We start from the raw sequence: 21,826 nt of genomic DNA on the forward strand, positions 1-21,826 counted from the left end.
TAACGGTGGGCGGGGAGGACGGAGGGGGGTGTTCGCTGCATGTAGGCCCCCACCCTTCTTGGGAAATGTGTTCCTAGGTACCGCAGTTTATCCTCCTCAATCTTCATTCCTAGTGCGGTTAGGTTCCACCTATTGTCTTCCCACTTGGAAGAGGATGGATTTCCCTATGTTAATTTTAAAACCCACAAAGAGCCCATATTGCTTCACTATTTCCACCGCCGCTGGAACTGAGCACGCCAGCTTTCTACGATGCAATAAGATATTGTCGGCATATAAACCCAGCTTGTACTCCCCACCCCTCCCACGATAATTCCTTCCACCCGGGGGTCGTTCCGCAGCCTCAGGACCAGGGGCTCCAAGGACAGCGCAAAAAGAAGCGATAAGAGGGAACACCCCTGTCTGGTGTCCCGACTCAGCCCAAACTATTGTGAGTAATTCCCATTTGCAGCAACACAGGCCATCGGTTCTCAATACAATGCCATGGTTTCCTGCAGGAACTTTTCCCCTATTCCAAACTTGAAAAGAACCGCCCTTAGCAACCCCCAGTCAACTCTGTAAAATGCTTTTTCTACATCAACTGATAGGAGGGTGGGGGTTCTCTCCCCGCCTCAGGCCCCTTCGATCAGATGGAGGGTTTTACGCATCGTGTCCTCTCCTTGTCGGCCCCTAATGAAACCCACCTGGTCCGCATGCACCATCCTCGGCATGTGGGCGTCCAGCCTGGTTGCCAGCACACGCGTGAACAATTTTGCATCCACGTTGAGGAGAGAGTCAGTGCTGGAAGGGACACATCCTCCAAATAGGGTGCCACCCCGTCCCGATGACTGATCCCTCCCCTTATATACATCCTCATAAAAGTTGGCAAAACCTTCGACTATCACCCCCAGGTGATGTCACTAGGGTGTCCTCCGGGCCCTCCAAACCCGATATCCATCTTTCTGCCCTTTGACCTCGCCACCGCACTGCCAACAGCACGTCCGCCTTGTCCCCTTTTGCATAATACTTTTGCTATAGAAACTGGAGCTTCGGGATTACCTTTGCTTCTAAGAGATGGAATTCCTCCCACATGCCCCTCACTTCCTCTATCCACTCCCCCACCCCTTCTTCCGTAGCTTGTATTCTTTCCTCCAAGGTTCCTATCTCTGCACGCAGTCTATTTTGCAACAAGGTCCGCTCCCTCTTTTTATGTACCCCCTCCCTAATCAGGAGACCTCTCCATCTCACCTTGCCTGCATCCCAGACCGTACCCTGATCCACCTCTCCCGTATCATTCAAGAGGAAGTACTCCTTCATCCCCTCTTCAAACTCCTTCCTAAAGACAGTGTCCTTTCATAGGGACTTGTTGCACCTCCATATCGATTTTCCAGGGCTCAGCCCAAGCCAGGGCAAATACAGTGATACCATGTCGTGGTCTGAGCATGCAACCCAGTGGATGTCAGAACCCGATGCCGGCCCGAGAAGCTCTCTTGCCACACACAAGTAATCTATCCTAGTATATGTGTCTCATGGGGCGCAGAGTAAAACATAAATCCCTGTTCCCGGGGGTGGAAACAGCACCAAGCGTTGCATAGGCCATGTGAGTCAAAACAAGCCTGTAATCCATCCCCGCCGCCACCCACCCCCATGTGCGGCCTTTGCCATTGTTCCTTTCAGAAGTCTTGCCAGCATGGGCTCGAGAAGGCGTAGCTGACCATGATTAGGAGCATACAGCGCCACAAATGTGAAACTAACTCCCCGTATGAGACCAGACAGTGGAAATGCCCTTCCCTCTGGGCACCTCCACACTTTCACTACCTCCATCATCAATCCCCTATGTAGCAGAATACCGACCCCCCCCATCCCCTTTCTTGAGTCCCCAAAACTCCAGTGTTCCTGTGCCACAAGACCACAGGGAATTCTCCTTTCTTCATCCTTGGAAAACCGAGTCTCCTGGAGAAAGAGAACATCAATCCCAGATCTCCAAAATTCTCTGGCCACTAAGGACCTCTGCGTCGGTGAGTTATGCCCCTTAACATTCAATGTACAGATCCGCAATCGTTCCCCTCCCCACTGTTTAGTTCCACCATCTCCCCACCTTCAGCACATCCGTTTGGACAAACCTCCTCAAAACCCAGGTAGTTTCAGTGTGACTCGTGACAGCACGTAATAGTCTTACCTCCTCTTGTTCTCCCCACCCCCCAACAACACCCATGCCTTCCCTCCTCAACATCCCCCCCTCCCTTGTGGGGCACGGTTTCTGCAAGTTACCATCACTGGATGAATTGCGGACCATCAACAGGCCCGAGCTTCGGGCCAACCATTTGAACACCATCAAAACGGAGGGCCCCCCTTCTTACCATAATATGTCAACATTCCAACATTTCAATGTCCCAGCACCCCCCCCCAACACTCCCAATCAGACCAATCCGACATGAACACTTCACTCCAACATCTAATCCGATAACCAATCCCCTCAACAGGCTACAATTGAGGGACCATCACATGCCCCTTAATGGGCCTCCAGACCCCTGCCGCCTGCCTCCAGAGAGAGCAGAAAAAAGGAGAATGACCCACAGAGACCAGTGGGCCCCCACTTCCCACCCCTGGGGAGATGCACAGTCTGTGGTGTGGGTCAAGAGTCCCCTGTTGGGGGGTTGGGGGGTGTGTGAAGCTTCCTGTATTTCCTCGAGCCTGGCAGCTTTCATCTCTTTGGTACTTGTATGTGCCATCTCCTGTCTTCTGGGCCCTTTTATCCTCCCTCTGATGCGGACTCTGCTTCCCCCATAACTTCCCTGGTGACCCTGTGTATATCCTCCTCCGTAACCAGTATGTAGTCGTACCCCTCCACCTCGAAAGAGATGGAGAAGGGGAAGCCCCATCTGTACCGTATCCCCTTCTCATTCAGCCATTTCGTGAGGGGTGTACACAGGCATCTCTTTGACAATGTAAGTGAAGACAGGTCTTGAAAAATCACAACTTTGGCGTTGCTCAGTGTCACAGTGCCCACCCTCTCGCCTTCTCCAATATCTTCTGCTTGTCTGGATAGTTATGAAACTGAGCCAGCACTGATCTCGGGCCCCTGCCTGCTCCACCCGCTCTGTGTACCCTGTCAATTTTGGGCTTGTCAATTATATCATCTCCAAAGAGCACTTTCGCCATTTCATGGACAACCCTGCTGAGATCTCTTTCCGTCTCCCTAGCCTTCTCCGGCACCCCAAAGAATCGCAAGTTGTTCCTCCTTTCAAGATTCTCGAAGTCGTCCATTTTAAATGTGATTGCCCCCTCTCCTCTCCAGTTCCGCCATCCTCATATCTATCTGAGTTTTCAAAGTTTCAAGAGAGGACTGATTATTTTCCACTGCTTGTAACCTCTCGTCCTTTGTGTCAATCCGGACGTTAATTTTGTCCACTTTGCCTCCGATATACGCCCTCATTCCTCTATTTTCCTCCATAAAGGAGACAATGTTCCTTTTCGTTGATATGGGGTCCTCCCCTCCTTCCTGCATTTTCCTCCCTGGAGTAGTGCACTCAGAGCCCCGGCCCTGTGAGTATTCAAATTGGCCCAATTTTTCCCTTTCCAGTCCATAGGGGATTGATGGTCCTCTATTCGGCCAAGAAAGTACTCCACAGGGGTCGCTTCACTCTCCCCAGTGGTCAGAGGTCTCCTTTGGTGTCCCCAATACTTCCACTAGATTGTACCAAGGGGGCAATTTTATTGTAGTGTCCAACAGGACGGGCCCACGCTCCAGTACTAACCCAAGGGCTCACACCTCCTCTCACAACTCCAGGCTTGGGGGTTCACCTCCCGTTTCAGTCTGCTGTTGGGGCCGCTTGACAGTCTCCCTCCAAAGCACAGTTAGGTCCTGCCCTCGTGTCTCTGCCCTACCTTCTCACGTCCCCCCTGGGGGTTCCTCTGTAGTTCTCTGGTGTTCCTCAGGGGCCAACGTGTTAGGTTTCCAGTGGTGTGGCGAGGCGGGCACACACCCCTGTTACGTACCAGAGGGCCCACACCTCGCCACTAGCATCTGTCGCTACTAGGCCTGCGTTGATGGGCAGCCACCTCCTTCTCCAGGTATCACTAGATTTGGACTCTCTCAATGGATCTCATGCACCAGGTCACTGGTCCCAAAGTGCCCTACCAGCCATGGATCACAGCACAGGTCCCACCTGATTCTGCCTCATCAGTGGACTCCACAGGCCTCCACCAGGGGGCAGTGGTCGAAGTGTACGAAAAGAAGTAGTGGAGCTATGATCCCTGCTGGTCTGCACCGCTCCCTGCAAACACCATCGCCACACCCCTTCCCATGCACAATATAAACCCCAAAATGCATGCGCCTGCAGTTTAAGGGAATGTTCAGTGCACTGCACTGAAATTGCAAGTTTCAGCTGCTTCCTACACTTTTATTTTAAAACTAAACCGTTCCGGAACGGTTTCTTTTTAAAATAAAAGTATAGGAACGGTAAAACTTCATAAAAAGAAGTAGAGGAGCACCACTCCCGACCACTCCGCCCACTTCGACCACTGCCAGGGGGTCTCCCGCACCTCACTCCTCCTCGTCCTAATTTCCAGGTGCTGCTCTATTAGAGTGTCTCTGGGGCTAACCCTCTCCTTACAAGGCCTCCCCCGTGGGATGCTGTCGCCTCCGCACTAAAACCTGTGCGTCGCCTGTGGCCCTGAAGTGTGTCTTCCAGGGAAGCTACAATCTCAATGCTCCCTCACTGGGCCCACCACACTCACCACAGGCCCAGCTGGGCCAGTTGCCTGCAGCTCTCCAATGGTCTGGCCCCCAGGCCCTGTATTCACTCCGCTCTCCGTGGGTGCTGGGGGTCACTTTCACTCAGCCCGCCCGCTGCACTGAGAGCACTCACTATGCACCAGGCCCTCTCCTGCACGACCTGTGCGGGTCTTGCGTGGCCTGTCTCCCCTGGTGTGCAGCTCCTCCGTGCCTCCTCCTCCCTCTCCTGGTGTCGTGACGGCTAACTTTGCCATCCCGCATCAGATCAGTTCCTGCTTTGGAGCGGAGGTGTCCCTGGCTTGTCTCTCCCACGGGGGGTATTTGTTGCCGTCTGGGAGAGGTGAAGGGGGGGAATCAGTCTCCCTTTAAAGTTTCGGGCTTGGGAGCTGGCGCAGCTAGATACTGCTCACCATGCGCCCCCTGGTGGCCGTCCTCTGACATTTCTTTATGTGGAGTTCTTGAACAACATCAGTATAGAAATCCAATTACATTTATGGACTTCAACTCCCATAAAACCTCAACTTCTGAGACGAAGAAGAGGAGGGAAGAGTTGATGCAAACCAAACCAAGTCCAAAGACTAACATGCAGACTAGTTCTGTTGGAACTAAAGTGCCCAGGACCTTTAAAAAGGGCATCCGCAAATTTCAAACAAAAGGGCAGTACAGGAGAGAACCGTGTCGGAGAAAGCTAACATAGAGAAGACGGGCACATCCGTGCGGCGGATTGTGAACATGAGTCATATTTACTGGCGGGACACGAAGGAGGGAGAAATGCAGTAGACGTACCCGAAGGACCATGGGAGCGCCGAGAGGTACAGCTGAGCTCTTGGAGGCATGGTTGTGCCGGGAAACAGCAACCTCCGGTCTAGACCACAGTAGTGAAAACGGCAGATAAACGCGGAGCCGCATGAAACGCTGGGGAGACATCCACATCGCGTGAGAAGTCAATCCAGGGAAGAAGCTTCACCGCATAGGCACACCATAAATCGGAGACGCCGCTAAGAACCAGTGAGTCTGCCCTGAGCCAGCCTGGGGTGTACCGACATCCATATAATCAAGTGAATTAAGTATGTGAGATTGATATTAGAGACAATGTTCAAAGGCAATTTAAACACAGTTAAGACCTAATGTTAAATCGATGCTTGAAAGGAAAAAGATTTGAATACTGGCAAGAGAAAGTGCAACAACGAAAATTGAACAAATACTTCTGCATGAGATGTCAATGCGGGGGAGAGCTGAAACAAGTGTTGCCTTAAGTAAATACATTAAACACAACAAAACAGGTGCGGATGTGGTATATTGAAAAGGACATTGAAACCAATAAGAAGTCCTCTTAAAGAGAAGACACCAGGTAGTTGATTTTCAAAGAGGAAAGATTCCTGGGAGGGGAGTATACCAGGCAATCCACCAAAGTTGTGCAAAGAATTTAACATTGTGGCAAGATACCTGGCAGGGGAGTATACCAGGGGATCTAAGAAGTCCATAAAGGATGTCCTGACAGTCAAATATACCAAGCATTTGAATCTGTAAAAGAACTTTGAACATCTTGGGGGAAATACCTGGCTGGGGAGTATACAAGGATACTTGAAATACCCATGAGAGGATTTCTGGTGAAAGAGTATACCAGAAAATCCTTCAAAGTCACATGAAAATTAACAAAAGAATACTTGGAACTTATTATATGAACAAGAGCTTTCTGGATTAGAGTAAAAGAGTCATAGAATTATTGTTTAAAAGAGACACTTTGCCATCCTACCTAACAATCCAGGGCAAGGGAATCACCCTCTGGATCCAAGGATTTTTCCTTGGAAATCACTTTTTGGATTTATCCTTATGTTTTGATTATGAACACTTTAAACTAAACACAATTCAGAGACATTTCCTTGCACACTTAATTGTTTATTTCTAGTGTGAGGGTCAGTTTAAAATGTTTTGGACACAAGGACGGTTTATAAGTTACTAACTACTTGACACAGACTGATTCTTAGTTTTAGTTTCCAATGCACGGAACCTCTTTCTTTAGGATAGGGGTATAGAGGCGTTCTTCCAACACATTTTTTGTTGAATAAAATGTCTGACTCTGAGAATATTACAACCTTGTGCACGCCTCTCATTTCTGACCCCTAACAGTACAGACCCCTTTACTGTTTGTATAATATTTGACTCTAAACGTCATACTTGCCTGACTGTATACCCCTTAAATAGTTTAACTTCTGCTAAAAGTATATATTTTCAGTAAGTGTACATCCCGTAAATGCTTTACTTCTGGTAAAAAGTACATTTTCAGTAAGTGTGATCTTAGGGCCGCCCTTTATTGTGTGCTTGTGGGTTGACAAGCTGTACCTTCTGGCTACCATGATCACCCTCTAAGAGTGAAGACTGGCTGTGAGAGTCAGATCTAACTTGGTGATAAACTCTGCCTAGCTTTGCAGTTTGGTTTTTCTCAGCCCTAACAAACAAATTAAACATAGACATTAGATACACATTCACTATTTTAACTTTCTATTGTATAGTGAACTTTGCAAATTAACTCACGTTATCCAACTCACGCCATAAATGGGAAACTGCTATGCCACCATGACAATTCGGTGTATTATTGTTTACAATTGTCTTCCCAAAATGTCTTTAAAAGTAAGGAAAAACTGAAAAGCGGGTATACCTTTCCTTGCAATGAAACGGCCCACACAGATAAACGCCCAACAGGTTCATCAGTGATTTCCCATCCTCCGACAGTAATGTCATTAAAGGGGTCTGGAAACTGCTTACTGCCAGGAGGAGGCGGGATCTAGAAAGTAGAGAAATGCAAATAATTAGAACAGACAACAAACACACAAAAGACCCATCTTTTAAACTTTGGCTGTGTGCTCATCTAATGGATGAACATTTTAAATGACATCCTTTCTCTGGCATAGAGACCAAAGTACTTGTTTTATCTCACTGTTCGTTTACTTGTCAGGTACCGTACTACAGAATTTGTCAGCATACACAATACCACAGGTGGGCCATACGTGCAAAAGTGTGAGGTAGTCTTATTTTCTTAACACTACTGGCTTACAGGTGCCTCATATCTGATCAAAAATTGATCAGTAGTTGGGTGTTACCACCAAATTGCCACACAGTTCCCTATAACAGCGGTTAACAATTTCAGTTGCTTACAGAAACTCTTATAGTTTCTCGCCACACACGCAGTGCCTCAGGGATTGGCATCAATCCCAGACATGCACACAGAGGGTGGATGTAGTTATGGCTGAATATACATATTGGAAGAATAATGTGAACCTTGCTGCAGTTCTCATCCATTAGCTACTCTACAGAAAAGAATTACAAAATGGTTATCCCCTTCATTTGAACTTCTTTCCCTACATTATGTATGCAGTTGCCAATTGATTAGGATACATGGAATTTCGATATGAATTTCGGTGCAAACCTTGGGTGTGTGCGTAGAACCACCTTATCTTTGTGAACTGTTACGAAGGGGTCTAGAATAGAAAGAGCCTGTAATTCACTTACTCTCCTAATGGAGGTGATAGCTATTAGGAAAGCAGTCTTAAGGGTGAGGTCCTTAAGAGTTGCCTTGTGCATGGGTTCAAAGGGTGAGCCCATGAGCCTGGTAAGTACCACATTAAGGTCCCAGCCGGGAGCAGGGTTTGCTATCGGAGGGTGTATTCTCTTTACCCCCTCCATGAAGGCTTTGATAACTGGGACTTTCCACCATGACACCTTAAATTGAGAGGTGGTGTATGCAGAAAGTGCCGCTAGATGGACTTTAATAGAATTGAACACTAGACCGGAGTCCAGTAAATGGGTCAGGTAAAGGACAATTTGTGTGGGAGAGCAGTGGACTGGGTTGATGCTCTTACCACTACACCAGATGACAAATCTCTTCCACTTGCTAGAATAGCAGTGGCGAGTGTTGGGTTTTCTAGCTTCTTTGAGAATATCCATGCATCTCTGAAGGAGTTGTAAATGGCCAAATTCTATGACCTCAGGAGACAGGCTGCTAAATTCATGTTCTGTGGGCATGGGTGTATGTCTTGCCCTTGTCCTGTGACAGCAAGTTGTACGGGCAGGGCAGTTTCACTGGTGGGGACAGGGACATCTCCATCAGGTGCGCAAACCATGGCTGGCGGGCCAACATCGGGGCTATCAGTATCATGGTAATTGGTTCCTGGTGCATCTTGTGCACTATCTTGTTCAGCAGAGGAGTCGGGGGAAAAGCGTAAACAAATTTCCCTGACCATGGTATCCAGAGACCGTTCCCCTTGTTGGAGCGGTTCTGTGGGTATCTGGAGGCGTAATCTAGGCATTGTGAGTTCTCCAGAGTTGCAAACAGGTCTATTTCTGGGAAGCCACATTGTGTGAAGATGTCGAAGACGATGTCTTCGTGTAACCGCCATTCGTACTCTGAGGGCAGAGGGAAGTCTCTGCTGCGTTTGTCTGCTAGCAGATGAGTTCCCCTGGTATATGTTGTGACAATAGGAACATGTGTCTGAGAGCACACTTCCAGATGTTCTGGGACAGCTTGGACAGTCCTGGAGAGTGAGTGCCCCCTTGCTTGTTGAGGTAGTACATGGCTGTGGTGCTGTCCGTGAGGACCATCGCTGTCTTCCCTTGTAGGTGTGTCTGGAAGGCTTTTAGTGCCTTGAACACCGCAAGTAGCTCTAATAAGTTTATGTGCTTGGAAGCTAAGCTCGGAGTCCAGACTCTGTGAGCAGTCTGATGGGATAGGTGAGCCCCCCATCCTGTGAGGGATGCGTTTGTGGTTAGAGTGGCTTCCACTGCGGGGGTGGCGAATGGTTTCCCTATTACTAGGTTTCCTTCGACCACCACCGTAGCGAGAGAACCAAGGCCTGCGAGACCACCACTAGATCGTCCCATTGTCCGCTGGCCTGACACCACTGGCTGTTGAGCCACTCTTGCATTGGACGCATGCGCAGGCGCGCGTGAGGTACCAAATAAATACATGACGCCATCATTCCTAGCAAGCGCATTGCTTTGCGTACCGTCACCTCTGGACCGGCCACATATTGAGGGATCTGAAACAGCATATTTTGGACCCTCTCGTTGGAGGGAAAGACAAGGCCGTCCTTTGTTCGAATTAGAGCCGCTAGGAATTGTTTGATTTGGCTGGGGTCTAAGCTGGACTTCTTCTCGTTGATGGAGAAGCCCAGTTGGAACAAAAGGTCTACTGTCTTCTGGGTGTTTGAGAGGCATGTCTCGTAGGACTCCCTTGTTATGAGCCAATCGTCGAGGTAAGGGTATACCGTTATGGACAACCTGCGCAGGTGGGCCGCTGACACTGCCAGTACCTTTGTGAATACCCTCGGTGCAGACGCTATGCCGAAGGGTAGCACTCTGAACTGGTAGTGTTTGCCCTCTATCATGAACCTGAGGTATTTTCTGTGCGCTGGCAACATCAAAATATGAAAGTATGCATCTTTCATGTCTAGTGTTGTCATGTAGTCCCCCTGAGATAGCAGGGGAATTACCTCCTGTATTGTTACTATACGAAATTTTTGTGGTTTTACAAATTTGATCGCTGGGCGCAGATCTAATACAGGGCGCATGGTTAGGTCCTTTTTGGGTACAAGGAAGCACACTGAATAAATACCTTCCATTACCTGAGATAGGGGCACGACCTCTATTGCTCCTTTCTGTAGCAGCTGTTCTACTTCTTGCAGGAGGATGACGAGGTGTTCTGGTGACAGGCGTTGTCCCCTTGGAGGTCTGTAGGTGGGGGACCGATTGACCTCTATACAGTACCCGTGGGCTACGATTGACAATACCCACCGGTCTGATGTTATTCCTTCCCATGCTGAAAGGAACAATGTTATCCGGCCCCCAACCCGAAGACGCATGGGAGGGGACCCGAACCTTCGGGTCATTTGGTGTTACTTGCCGGGGTGCTTCTGGGGCTGGAGCCCCGGTCTCTGCCCTTGCCACTGCGTTGTCCTCTTTGGTTATACTGGTTACTGGTACCCTGATTAGATGGCCAGTTGTCCGCAGTGTAATGCTGTTGCTGCTGCTGCTGTTGCTGTTGGCGTTGGCCACGAAAAAAGCGCTTGTTCCCGAATCCCCGCCTATTTCGAGGCTTTGAGATTTGGTCTAAGGTCTTTATGGTGTTGAATTCTTTCTTCTCATTTTCCAGTGCATCGTCCACTGCCCTTCCAAAGAGATTTGACTCTTCTATTGGCTTATTAATGAGTGACGCCTGCGTTTCTGCCTTGAAACCGGAATTGCAAAGCCAGACGTGACGCTTCAGCAGAATCCCCTGCACCAAAGAACGGCCAGCAGTTTCTGCCGCATCAAGAGTGTTCTTAATGATGCTCTGGTTGACCAGAGCTCCTTCTGTAACTGTAGCCAATAAGCGAGTTCTTAGAGGTTCAGGGGCTTCTTCGATGTCCAGCTTTCCCCATTGAGCATCAGCATAGCTTGCCAACAATGTATTATTATTGGCAATCCTAATTGAAAACGCTGCCGAGGCGGAAATTCTTTTGCCCAAGGCATAAAGCTTTTTCCCTTCTTTATCAGGGGGTGCCTCGCTGGTTGACAGTGGAACCCCAGCCTTCTTCCTTGTGTTAGTCACCACTAAGGAGTCCGGGACTGAGTGACCCCTGATATATAACGGGTCTGACTGAGAGGGCGAGAACAATTTCTCGATTCTTGGATTGACCCCTCTTACCAGCGCGGGGTTGGACAGCGATGGGATGAGTCGTCTCTTAACCGAGGTGAGGATAGGAATAGTTTGACTAGTGGGAGGTTTTTCTTTAATAATCCTTTCGACGAAATCAGTATCTGGGGTGACCTCCCCAGTTTCAACTTCAAAATGCGATGCTGCCTTCCTCAGTAGCGCATTGAAGGTGGGCTGATCGTCTACTGGAGATGGGTTCCTGACCGGTGTGGTCTGAGGAGAAGAAATGTCTATAATGTCGGGGTCTGTAGACCCTGATGGCCACTGCCAGGGCTGTAAGCCACCTTCACCTGGGTCCTCCTCGTAGCCCTCCTCACCTATGTTATTGTCATCATGAAAACCTTCTCCCTCTTGTTGGTCTTCATGATTCACAAACTCATCCTCTTCCTGGAAGTGGGAGTCCTCTTCAGTGAGGTCGTAAGAGTTCATGTCTTCCTGTAGGGGGTTAAAGAGCTTTGGGTATTTAGCCCATGGCCCCTCCTGGAGTACCTCCCTTGGCCTCTTGGGTGCCCTATTTTCTGGGATGGCCATGAACCTGTCTAGCTTGTCCATACATGACTGGAACCTCTCTACAGTCCAGTAAGGTAGGCCAGAGCGGTCTGGGATTGAAAAGGGAGTTCCCTCTCCCTGTAGTTGCTTAGTTCTGTCCCATAGCGTCGAAGATAGAGTCCCTTCGCCTTCTGAGAAACCCTCTCGCTGGCTAGGGTCTTCTGTCGACGGTGGGAGCTGTCCCAGCCTACCCTCCGGCGTCCTCGGCGTTTCTTTGGCCTTGTGAGCGGTTTTCGACGTGTCACCCGCCATCCGTCTCTGGCCGTTTTTAGAAGCTATACGCGCAAGTCTTTCAGTGATCAGCTTCTCCGTCGAGGGATCGGCCGCTGTCGTGCTAGACAATGCAGAGTCTTTACTGGCAACGTACGCACTCTTGCGAGGCGCGTCGCCTGAGGATTTGGGGTTAGCGCCCTTATCTACAGAAAGCCCAGTCGCCGGTCGCGGAAGCGGTGGCGGGGAGGGCTTGCGACCCTTACAGTCGGCGGAAGACGTCGGTGGACCCGACGCCTCCGTTGACGATATGGCTGCCTTCGTCTTCGACGAATGCGTGCCGTGGGGTATGTGCTTATGTGTTTTTCTGTGTTCGTCCTTGTCACCGGGGTGTTCATCCCCATAAGCGGGGCGTGAGCTGGGCTTGTCGGGGCCGGGGACGGACGACAAGGAGCGGGAATGCTCCTTCGAGAGGTCTATAACCTTCGTTGCGGAGGCCGTGTAATCACTGTCCTCGTCACATTCGGCGACGGCGGCAGCTGGCGAGGAGTCAGACCTAGACATCGCATAGGCTGCCCACCTTTTGACCCTGCAGGCCTTTAAAGTTTTGGGTTTAAGTAACTTACAGGCCGCACAGCCGTCCTCTTTGTGATCGAGGGGCAAGCAACGGTTACACCGTTTGTGCTTGTCCTTCCAGGTAAACTTGCCCTTGCAATGCAGGCAAAACCTAAAGGGCGTCCTCTCCATAGCTGAGGGCATGAAATGTGATTACGACCTCGAAAGAGAGGGAGAGGAAAGGGAAAGGCATTCTCAGAGTGTTAACAAAGAAATGACCAACAACCCCACTCTCCCTACTGTGTTAGGCCGGCGAGGCCCGGCCACGTGCTCGGCAGCGCCGAACGATCTCCTCCGCTCGTCCCTCCATCGAAGATCTTGCTCGGTGGAGAACAGCTTGGTAGCTACGTCGAGGGAGGGATCTATGTGATAGTTAATAATAATAAAAACGACCAAGGGTCGAGGAAATGATTTCGCAATGTCTCTCGAGGAGCTCCGCATAAAGGCGACCAATAACTGGGCGGAAAAAAACAATCTGAGGGACCTCGACGCGTGAGGGGTTGTGGGTACACTGCACGTCACTATAGGGATAGTGTTACAGACACGCCTTGTCGACGTCCCCTTTTCGACTACGAAAAACAAAATGCAATACTCCGCAGTGACCACTGGATGTCGGACTATGCACAGCATGTGATTCTAAGCAGATTAACAAACATCAGAAATTGATTTACTTACCATTTACTTTTTTCTGTCTTTACTTAATGCGTACTTGCTGCTAAATAAATATAAGTGTTTCTGTACTTTATTGTATGGACACTCTTTTGCTTGTAAAGCTCTTGTGTTTGTTGATTGTACTTTACACCAAACCCTGGATTTCCTAACTACTCATCGGCTTTACCAAGAGAGGGTTAAGAGTGTTGTATCAAACCTTTGCTTGTCAACTCAGGTTGGCATTCAAAAACCCTACACATCTGTAGTGGCTGTGAAAAACCTCCCAATAGTATAAGAATACTTCTTTTGGGCAAATAATGAAGCAACCCACTCTTTCTTCCAGTGTACTGTGACACAGGGGTCCACTTGGGACCGAGAAGGAATCCAAATCCATATTTTTTAGTTCACTATCTTTATTAGGGGATTTGTCACAAGAATGGGCAACATAAATGAAAATGTGATGTTCCCAAACAAAAGTCAAGATGGTTGTCACCTGGGTGGGATCAGGTCCCTTCCCCTCATAGATCCCCTCAGTCTCAAATGCCTCTTGCACTTAATGTGGTTTACCAGGCCTTGCTGGCATCTGGTGCAAGGGTCCCAGTTCCAATAGTTCAAGAGGGGTTACCTCACCCATTACTGGTGTTGCAGGCTCTATGGTAACCCAAACGCTTCTTCTGGTTGCAGGCTTTCTAAGTTCCAATACTACATGACTCCCTCTGGCGTAAAGTCTCGTAAGTAGACAGGTCGGTAGATGTAGCTGAAAGTAAAAGATTAAGAAATGTCCCTGTGGTTTGCCTGAGCTTCCCCCGGATTCCTCTCACCAATCTCTCCAATGTCACAATAACCTCCTTGACCCTGTCACATTCCTCCTCCCACCATTTGGGCCTGCCTAAAGCCAACTGAGCCCACTGGAACCTTTCTGCTCTGCCTACATATAAGATTGTTGCCTGCTTCAGTTCCTCCCTCACTGCCTGATGTTCTGGCCACTATCAGTCCTCCATTCGCTCCTCATGTTTTCTCCTCTTCTTACACATCGCCACCTGGTCTGCTCTGCTCTCTCTGCCAGCTGTTGCTACCTCTAAACCACCTCTTCCTATGGGCATAGTCTCCTCCAGGGTATTTCCTTCTCCCCCTGATGTTACAATCTCCACACTATCATCTTCTTTTCATATCCACTTTCTGGTGTTCCTTCCCACATTCTGCATATCACTCTCTCGACGGGCTGTTAGCCCCCTGTGTCACTTAAAGAGTATGATGTCATCACATCTTACTTCTTCAGTTTCACCACCTATTGTCATGCCTGCGCCATGGGCGTATCCATTTGCGCTCAATATGGACTATTTGTTTATCATTTATTTACAACAGACTCTTGGATCAATCTATATTTACTTTGGGGACTTTATTTCCCATTTGCGAGACTTTGGTGCTTTATTATTTTTTCCAACAAACTACACATACCACAATGCACTTGGCTATAATCATCGATTCCTGGCTGTTCCTATTGGTCATCAAAGGACCTACACCCCCCAGATGCCCTAGGGTTTTGCTCTGCTTCCACCAGCTCAGGAACAGAGAGGGAGGTGGCCGATTGTCTGCAGGTGTGCTTAGCCAGGTGCATCCAATTAGCCTGCCTCTGTGCTGGGCTAGGCAGTATAAAAGGCTGCTGCCTGCAGTGGCTCAGCCTCTTGCATTGAGAGTCCTTCCTTCACCTTTTGCGTCTTTCTACGGATCTTTGTATGCTGTTTGCCATCACTCCTGCTTGGACCCTGCCTTGCAGCTTGCTACATCCTGCTGCCTACAACCCTAGCCTTCTGGGCTCCCTGCCTCAGTCCAGCTCCTCTGGGCTTCCTGCCTTGCAGCTTGCTACACCCTGCTGCCTACAGCCCTAGCCTTCTGGGCTCCCTGCCTCAGTCCAGCTCCTCTGGGCTTCCTACCTTGCAGCCTGTTACACTTCGCTGCCTACAGCCATAGCCTTCCAGGCTCCCTGCCTCACAGCCCTGCTCCTCTGGGCTCTCCACATTGTAGCCAATCACACTCTGCGGCCTTCCAGCCTCTGCCCTTGCCCTGCCAGGCTCTCCCCATTGCAGTCGATCACGCTCTGCTGCCTTCCAGCCTCCGCCCTTGCCCTGCCGGGCTCTCTACATTGCAGCTGATCACGCTCTGCTGCTTTCCAGCCTCAGCCCTTGTCCTCTGGGCTCCCTGCTCTGCAGCTTATCACGCTCCGCTGCATACTACCTACCTTTTTTCCGCTGGGTTCTCGGCCTATCAGCCCTCTACAGTCCTCTGTAACCTTCTACGTTCAGCGGCCCTGCCCCTCAGGGTCCACTCCTTGCTGCCCGGCCCTTCTGGGTTCCTTGCCGTGCAGTCTGCTTTACTCTGCTGCCCTAAGCCCTTTTCCTCTGGGCTCTCTACCTTACAGCCCTGCTCCTGAGGGCTTGCTCATCGCTTTCCTGCTCCTCTGAGCTCTCAACCTTGTTCCTTACTGTCCTCTGCTATCCTATCCTGTTACACGACTTTCCCTTCATTTCCTTCTGCTAGTTTGCTATCAACCTCCTTTCCTGGATTTGTCTAAGTATCTTCTCTTGTACTGTTTGTAGACCCTTTTGTACAGAGCTTGTCTGTTGGTTCCCATCAGTCAACCTCTGCCCCTTCCCTTGTCTCGTTTCTACATTACAGACACCCATAGCTGCTGTTCCAAGGCATGAGCAAACAGCGTGGGCCTCTGTTATAGCAAACTGCGCAGAAGGCTAGAGTATTTCCTAAGGTTCGTGGAATACTCTTTTCCTATATCTGCATACACCCCAAGAGGGAATTCATTCTGTACCTTTCCCCTTGCTACTCTTGCCTACTCTTCGTTCTCTTTCCTTTCTGCTGTGTGTGTACTTATCTGTCCACTTTATTTTGGCACAACCACCCAAACCCTTTCTGGGTGTCCTGTGCCACTCTTTATAGAGTGCCATCCCTGACACCTATTCCCTGCAAACTGATTCCAACCAAAACCTCTTGACATTCACTCCTGCCTCCTGATGTCGTCACCTCTGTCTGCGACCACACTTCTGATGATAGCACATCCTCTTGCACTCTTAACTTTTACCACCACTGCCTGTCCACTCTCCCAGTCTGGTGCTGCCACCTGCTCCCTTACCCTCCTCCTCTGGCACTCCACTACTGCCACCTCTCCTCTCTTCTCTGTCTCCCAAGCCTCATCTTTCTCCACATTTCAACAGTATCCTATCTTCTACAAATGCAAAGCTTGTGCAACCCAAACTGAGCAACTGGGGCTGTGTGATTTTACACTGTTATTTACTCCATCTGGGTATGACTCTTAGTGAGGGTTTGAGGGCTGGGATTGGTAACTGAGTGCACCTGGGGCTTCCTTTCTCTCAAAGGGGTGGACCACGGTTATAATTGGCATGTTAACCATTCTGAATGATACATTTCCTCCTCTTACCCTCCCCAGTGCTTCCAGTGTTGAGCTGCGCTCTACACCTGTTTTAACAGTGTGTGAATGAGAGGCTGCAAACAATCTGGCTAAACTCTGCAAACTCTTTATTTCTACTTTCATATTATGCATATGGTGATACTGAAACATTGTATCCTGAACATGAGAATCTCTTGCCGAGGAACAATTCTTCTGTGGCTTTACTTTCTGTGCTGAGGAAGTCGTGGATCAGTAACATTGATCTGGAACCTTGCATCGGCAGAGTTTTAGAGTAAAATGCAGTTCCTGCGAACTATGTGAAAGGACTAATTTGATGTAATGTGTGAAATTGCAGCTGTATCTCAACACATTCTATCGCAGTCGAGTGAAGGGAAAGGATTTCCCTTAAAGGTTAAGATGTCATTTTCTCCACAGGTGTGTTGTGTCTGCTCTGAGGGAGCATCAGACGGTCTCAGCTGGGAAAGTGGGTATTATAACAGCCTTGTAAGGTTTCACAAAGGGTTTGGGCAGATAAAAAAGGCTTTTGGAGCCGACCTGCTCTAATGGGTTCTGCTGGTTCATGCAGGGATCCATTTTCACCTCGCCGTCTTGGGGTCCTGACTTTATTTCCTAACACCCCGTCCTTGTCTAAGCTCCTTGATGAAGCACAATAGTCTGGTACTAAAGGGGAACATTCCTGTATCTCCTCTTTCTCTTCTTCGTCCTTACCAATTTCCACATTCTCAATACTTACCCACATGCTTGTACCTACCCCACTCTTCCACTCATATAATTCAAGCTTAGGGTATGTTCTTCTTCAACTTCCTTGCGATGAGTCTTCTCCTCAACTCTCCACCCAACCTCATACTTCATATACTTCCCCGTTGTCATCTCCTGCCTCCTCCTGAACACAATTTCCACCTCTCTTCTCTAAGTTCCTGCACCAGCCTCCTCTACACTCCTGTTACCTGTCTCCACCTGCTGTTCCTCCTTTCCTCCTCACCACTCCAATCACCCTCATTCTCATCCTCTCCTTTACTGATTTGCCTCCTTAGCATCTCCTTATTCTACTCTGCTTTCTCCACACTCCTCCTGACATCGGCCCTCATCACGAGTTGGACGGAATACCAGTGCAATTTCCGCCGAGCGGAATTTGAGTTACCGCCAGGAAGAGCAGCAGTATTAGTGCTGAATTAGGCCCTGGTGTGAATGCAGTCCCCACTCCAGTGGTAACGCCAATATCGGCCGGCAGAAATTGCGCCAAGACAAGGCACTTTGCTAGCACCACCGGTGATAGCGTCATCACTGGCGGCCATCTTTAAAATCTCAAAACAACCTAAATCACCCACTTCCTGCAGCCAACTGATGCCGATGCACCCAGCCTACATATCTCAGGAATGGACCCATGGGAAGGTGCCAGAGAACCGGGTGAGAAAACGCAAATTCAGTGAGGGAGAACTGGTAGTCTTCACTGATGAGGTCGTGGACCACTGTGACAAGCTCTAGGGCAGCAGACAAAGGAAAGGGAAGACAACAGGCCAACGCAAGACTGCCATTTGGCTTGCCATCAGCCAGAAGGTGACTGCAGTGGGCAGCATCCCCCCATGATGCAGAGGACTGCCAGAAGAGGTGGAACGACCTCAGGGTCAGGGTGCGGGGAGACCTCCCCCAACACTGGCAGGAGTCCTTTGGCAACTGAAGGCGGCACCATCGAGCTACTAGTCCTGACGCCATGGAAGGAGAAATGCAGTTCCATCCTCGACATGGAGGGCATGGATGGAGTTGGTGGAGCGGAGGCGGGTGCCAGCAGCCAAGAGGCAGGAGGTAAGTCAACCCCCCTCCACAACAACAAATGACCATGCATAAATGTCAGCCTAGCAAAATACGCCGTAGTGGACAGGGACACATGCCAGCAGACCCAGCAGCTGGGCCGGCCAATCAGGGTGAAGTAACGGGGTGCCAAATCAGCCACCCTGCACAGCAGCCAGGAGGCAGTGCACCAAGTGCACCCTGAGCAGTACTGCGGTGTGAAGGGGTGGCAAGCGATCAATCCAAGTGCAATGCACACCACATCCCTGCTGGTGCACCCTGTGCCAGCAGGATTGTGGTGTGTGAGTAACCACGACACCGCAAAGCAGTCACACCAACATGTTGCGGGTCCAGATGACCTGCCCCATGTTGGTATGGCAGATGAGCCCCATGGAAGCACATCTCCCCCTACACTGACATGGGCCCAGCAAGCCAAATAAAAAACACCACAGCGCAACACTGCTGGCTGCACAGCAGCGTCCCATAGAGCCATGGCAGTGCCATCAACGTATCAACCATACCCACTCCAATAATGCTGTGACCACATGCAATGTCCCCTGAGCAACCCTGTCCATCTGACAAAATGCGTGGGGTGCCATCTGGATCATAGCATATGTTTCTTGCTTGCCAAAACACTAGAAAGAACCATACCTGACAGCATTTTGTATGAACCCCACAGGCACTCATGCATCTCCCGAAGCATGTGAGGAGGTTGAGGGTGCAGGCCTGTCGGGAAGTGGTGCCTCCAGGCCCTCAAGGTCTACCACCACCACCCCACACGGGCGGCCACATGCCACGCCAAGGCACAAGGGCCCGCCATGTCACACGTGGACCCGGCAGGGCAAGCATGAAGGCCCTACACCGACCCCACGTGTCACCAGACCAACCTCCACACCCACTGTATCCACTGTGGCATCTGCAGTGGCTGACACTGAGACCACACCTGCTGTGCGGGCCTCTGTTGACACCCAGGAAGACACAAGCCAAGTGCCACAGGGAGATGAAGGGACAGACACCCCCGATAGCCCTCCCCGTCGCCAGCGTGTCCAGTCACCCCAGCCAGACGTGGACCGGCACGGATAGTATAGCTCAGTGGCAAATCGCTCGTCTTGGAAGCAAGTCGACGTAGAGCAACACAGGTTTGAATCCCGGGTCTGTGCTTAGAAACCTCTTCGGTATTAAGTGCATTATAAATAACCAATTATAATTATAAATAATGGCTGACCGGCCTTCAGCCCTGACCCTCTTCTGAGCCCTCCTCCCATTCAACACACACCGACGAGCCAATCCGTACTCCCAAGACTGGACAAAATGGAGAGGTGGCAACGGGAGATGGAGGCCATTGGCTGCACACATTCGATACACCTCCAGGTCATACGTGATTGCTTGCAAGGGACCACCTGCAGAATCGTGCGTGCAATGGAGAGGAACCGGGCACAGGCAGCTGCCAGTACTGCTGCCCTGACCGTGTATAGGCAGCAAGTCAGGGAGATGACGGATGGCATTTTGGGATTTGTGTAGTCGATTCGACAAAGCACATAACTCACACTACAGCACATTCAGGGGCTAGAGTCAATACCCTCCAGTTCAGCCACACCCACTGAGGGGTCACAGCCCAGCACATACAAGCGCAGGTCTGAGTGCCATTTGGGGCCCAAATCGCCAGAGAGGCCACGACAGTGACATTGACACACCTTTTGCCCACAGTGGCTGTGCTGGGGTGTTGGTGGTGGGAGAGGGATAGTGTGCTGGGGAGTTGGTGGTGGGAGGGGGTTTTGTTAGCACACTTAATTACATTAAAATAGTTGAAATTAATCAATGCAGCTAGTACTTCCGCATATGTTTTATAGAATTCCCCTGGAAGTACGTCTGGCCCTGGGGCTTTAGCCTTTGGGAGCTCCCCGATTACTTCCTTGATTTCTTCTATCATCATAAGGGCATCCAGTTCAGCGGCCTGTGCATCCGTCACTTGTGGCAAGTGCAGTTGGGCCCGAGCGCCTGCCACACTGCGGTCCACTTCAGTTGTGTCAGTGGAATATAGGAGCTTATAAAATCTGCTTAACACCTCATTGACCCCAGGTTGTGCCCTGACTATTTACCCACTTTTGTCCATTATAGCGCTTATAATGTCCCTTGGTTCCTCTCGTTTACATACCCAAGCGAGTAGTCTCCCTGGTTTGTCCCCCTCCGTCTGCAGTCTCTGTGTGTATTTTGCAAAGTCCAGTCTGCCTAGCCTTTCCCATTCACCCATGCATTATTGCCTCAACTTTATCAACTCCACTGGTTCTCCCACTGCTACCTCTCCGGTGTTCCCCTTCAACGCTATGTCGTCCTCAATTGCTTACAGACTATCTAATATTTCTTTCCTAAGGCCCCCCAACTTCCCTATCACCGCATCCCGTATGACCACCTTCACCTTGAACGCATCTCATAGGGTGATTGACAGAGCCACACTGCCTGTATTATGAGCGAAGTACTCTATGAAATGTTCGCCCAGGTACTCATTAAAGGTGTCGTCTAGTAGTGCCTCAGCCCTCAGCTTCCAGGTGGGTATCGTAGGTTTCTGCTGTGTGCCCTGCCATGTTATTGTTAAAGGCGCATGGTCGGAGAGCAACCTGGCCAGGTACTCTGTTTGGACAAACTCTCCCTGATGCTCTCTACCGGTGAAGATGTAATCAATTTGGGTGAGTATCCCTGTTTTTCCGTTTGTTTCTCTCCAGACGTCTACCAGCCCAAGGTCACGCAGAAGGGTGCTCAAAGTTCTGGCCGGCGGCGGCGGCTTCTTGTGTTTCCCATCTGACCTATCTACGGTGGGGTCTAAAGTACAGCGAAAATCTCTGCACCAGACCCATGTGGACGCCCTGTACTTTGTGTATTATGATTTAAAGAATGTGGTGGCATCATGATTTGGGGCATAGGAGTTAATGAGGTCTTCCAGTAGCCCATGCACTAGGACCAGTCTCCCCTCGTCATCTTATTTATGTTCAATCAGCCAGAAGGGGACAGCTGGCACTACCCATATAAGGACTCCCCTATCATACGCAGAGTAGGGCGAGCCATACATTTTGCCTCCCCACTTGTCTCTCTTTAGTGAGGTGAGTTCCCTGTAGCATTGCTATCTTGAAAGCCTTTCCTGATCAGGTATGCATGCACCCTCAGTGTCTTA

At 50.0% G+C, this 21,826-nt stretch overlaps 1 protein-coding gene across 3 annotated transcripts in view; it reads right to left on the reverse strand.

Annotated features, from left to right (window-relative positions):
* The window catches only part of TECPR1 (tectonin beta-propeller repeat containing 1), a 1,334,260-nt gene that overhangs the window by 924,119 nt on the left and 388,315 nt on the right, over window positions 1–21,826 (reverse strand). For all 3 annotated transcript variants that reach the window (XM_069645650.1, XM_069645652.1, XM_069645651.1), the window contains exon 5: window positions 7,374–7,499. In XM_069645650.1, coding sequence (XP_069501751.1) covers window positions 7,374–7,499 — 126 coding nt within the window. The remainder of the gene's footprint in view (window positions 1–7,373; window positions 7,500–21,826) is intronic.

Source organism: Ambystoma mexicanum, chromosome 2p, assembly GCF_040938575.1.
Source record: "Ambystoma mexicanum isolate Mex_15411 chromosome 2p, UKY_AmexF1_1, whole genome shotgun sequence".
NCBI classification, from domain to species: domain Eukaryota; kingdom Metazoa; phylum Chordata; class Amphibia; order Caudata; family Ambystomatidae; genus Ambystoma; species Ambystoma mexicanum.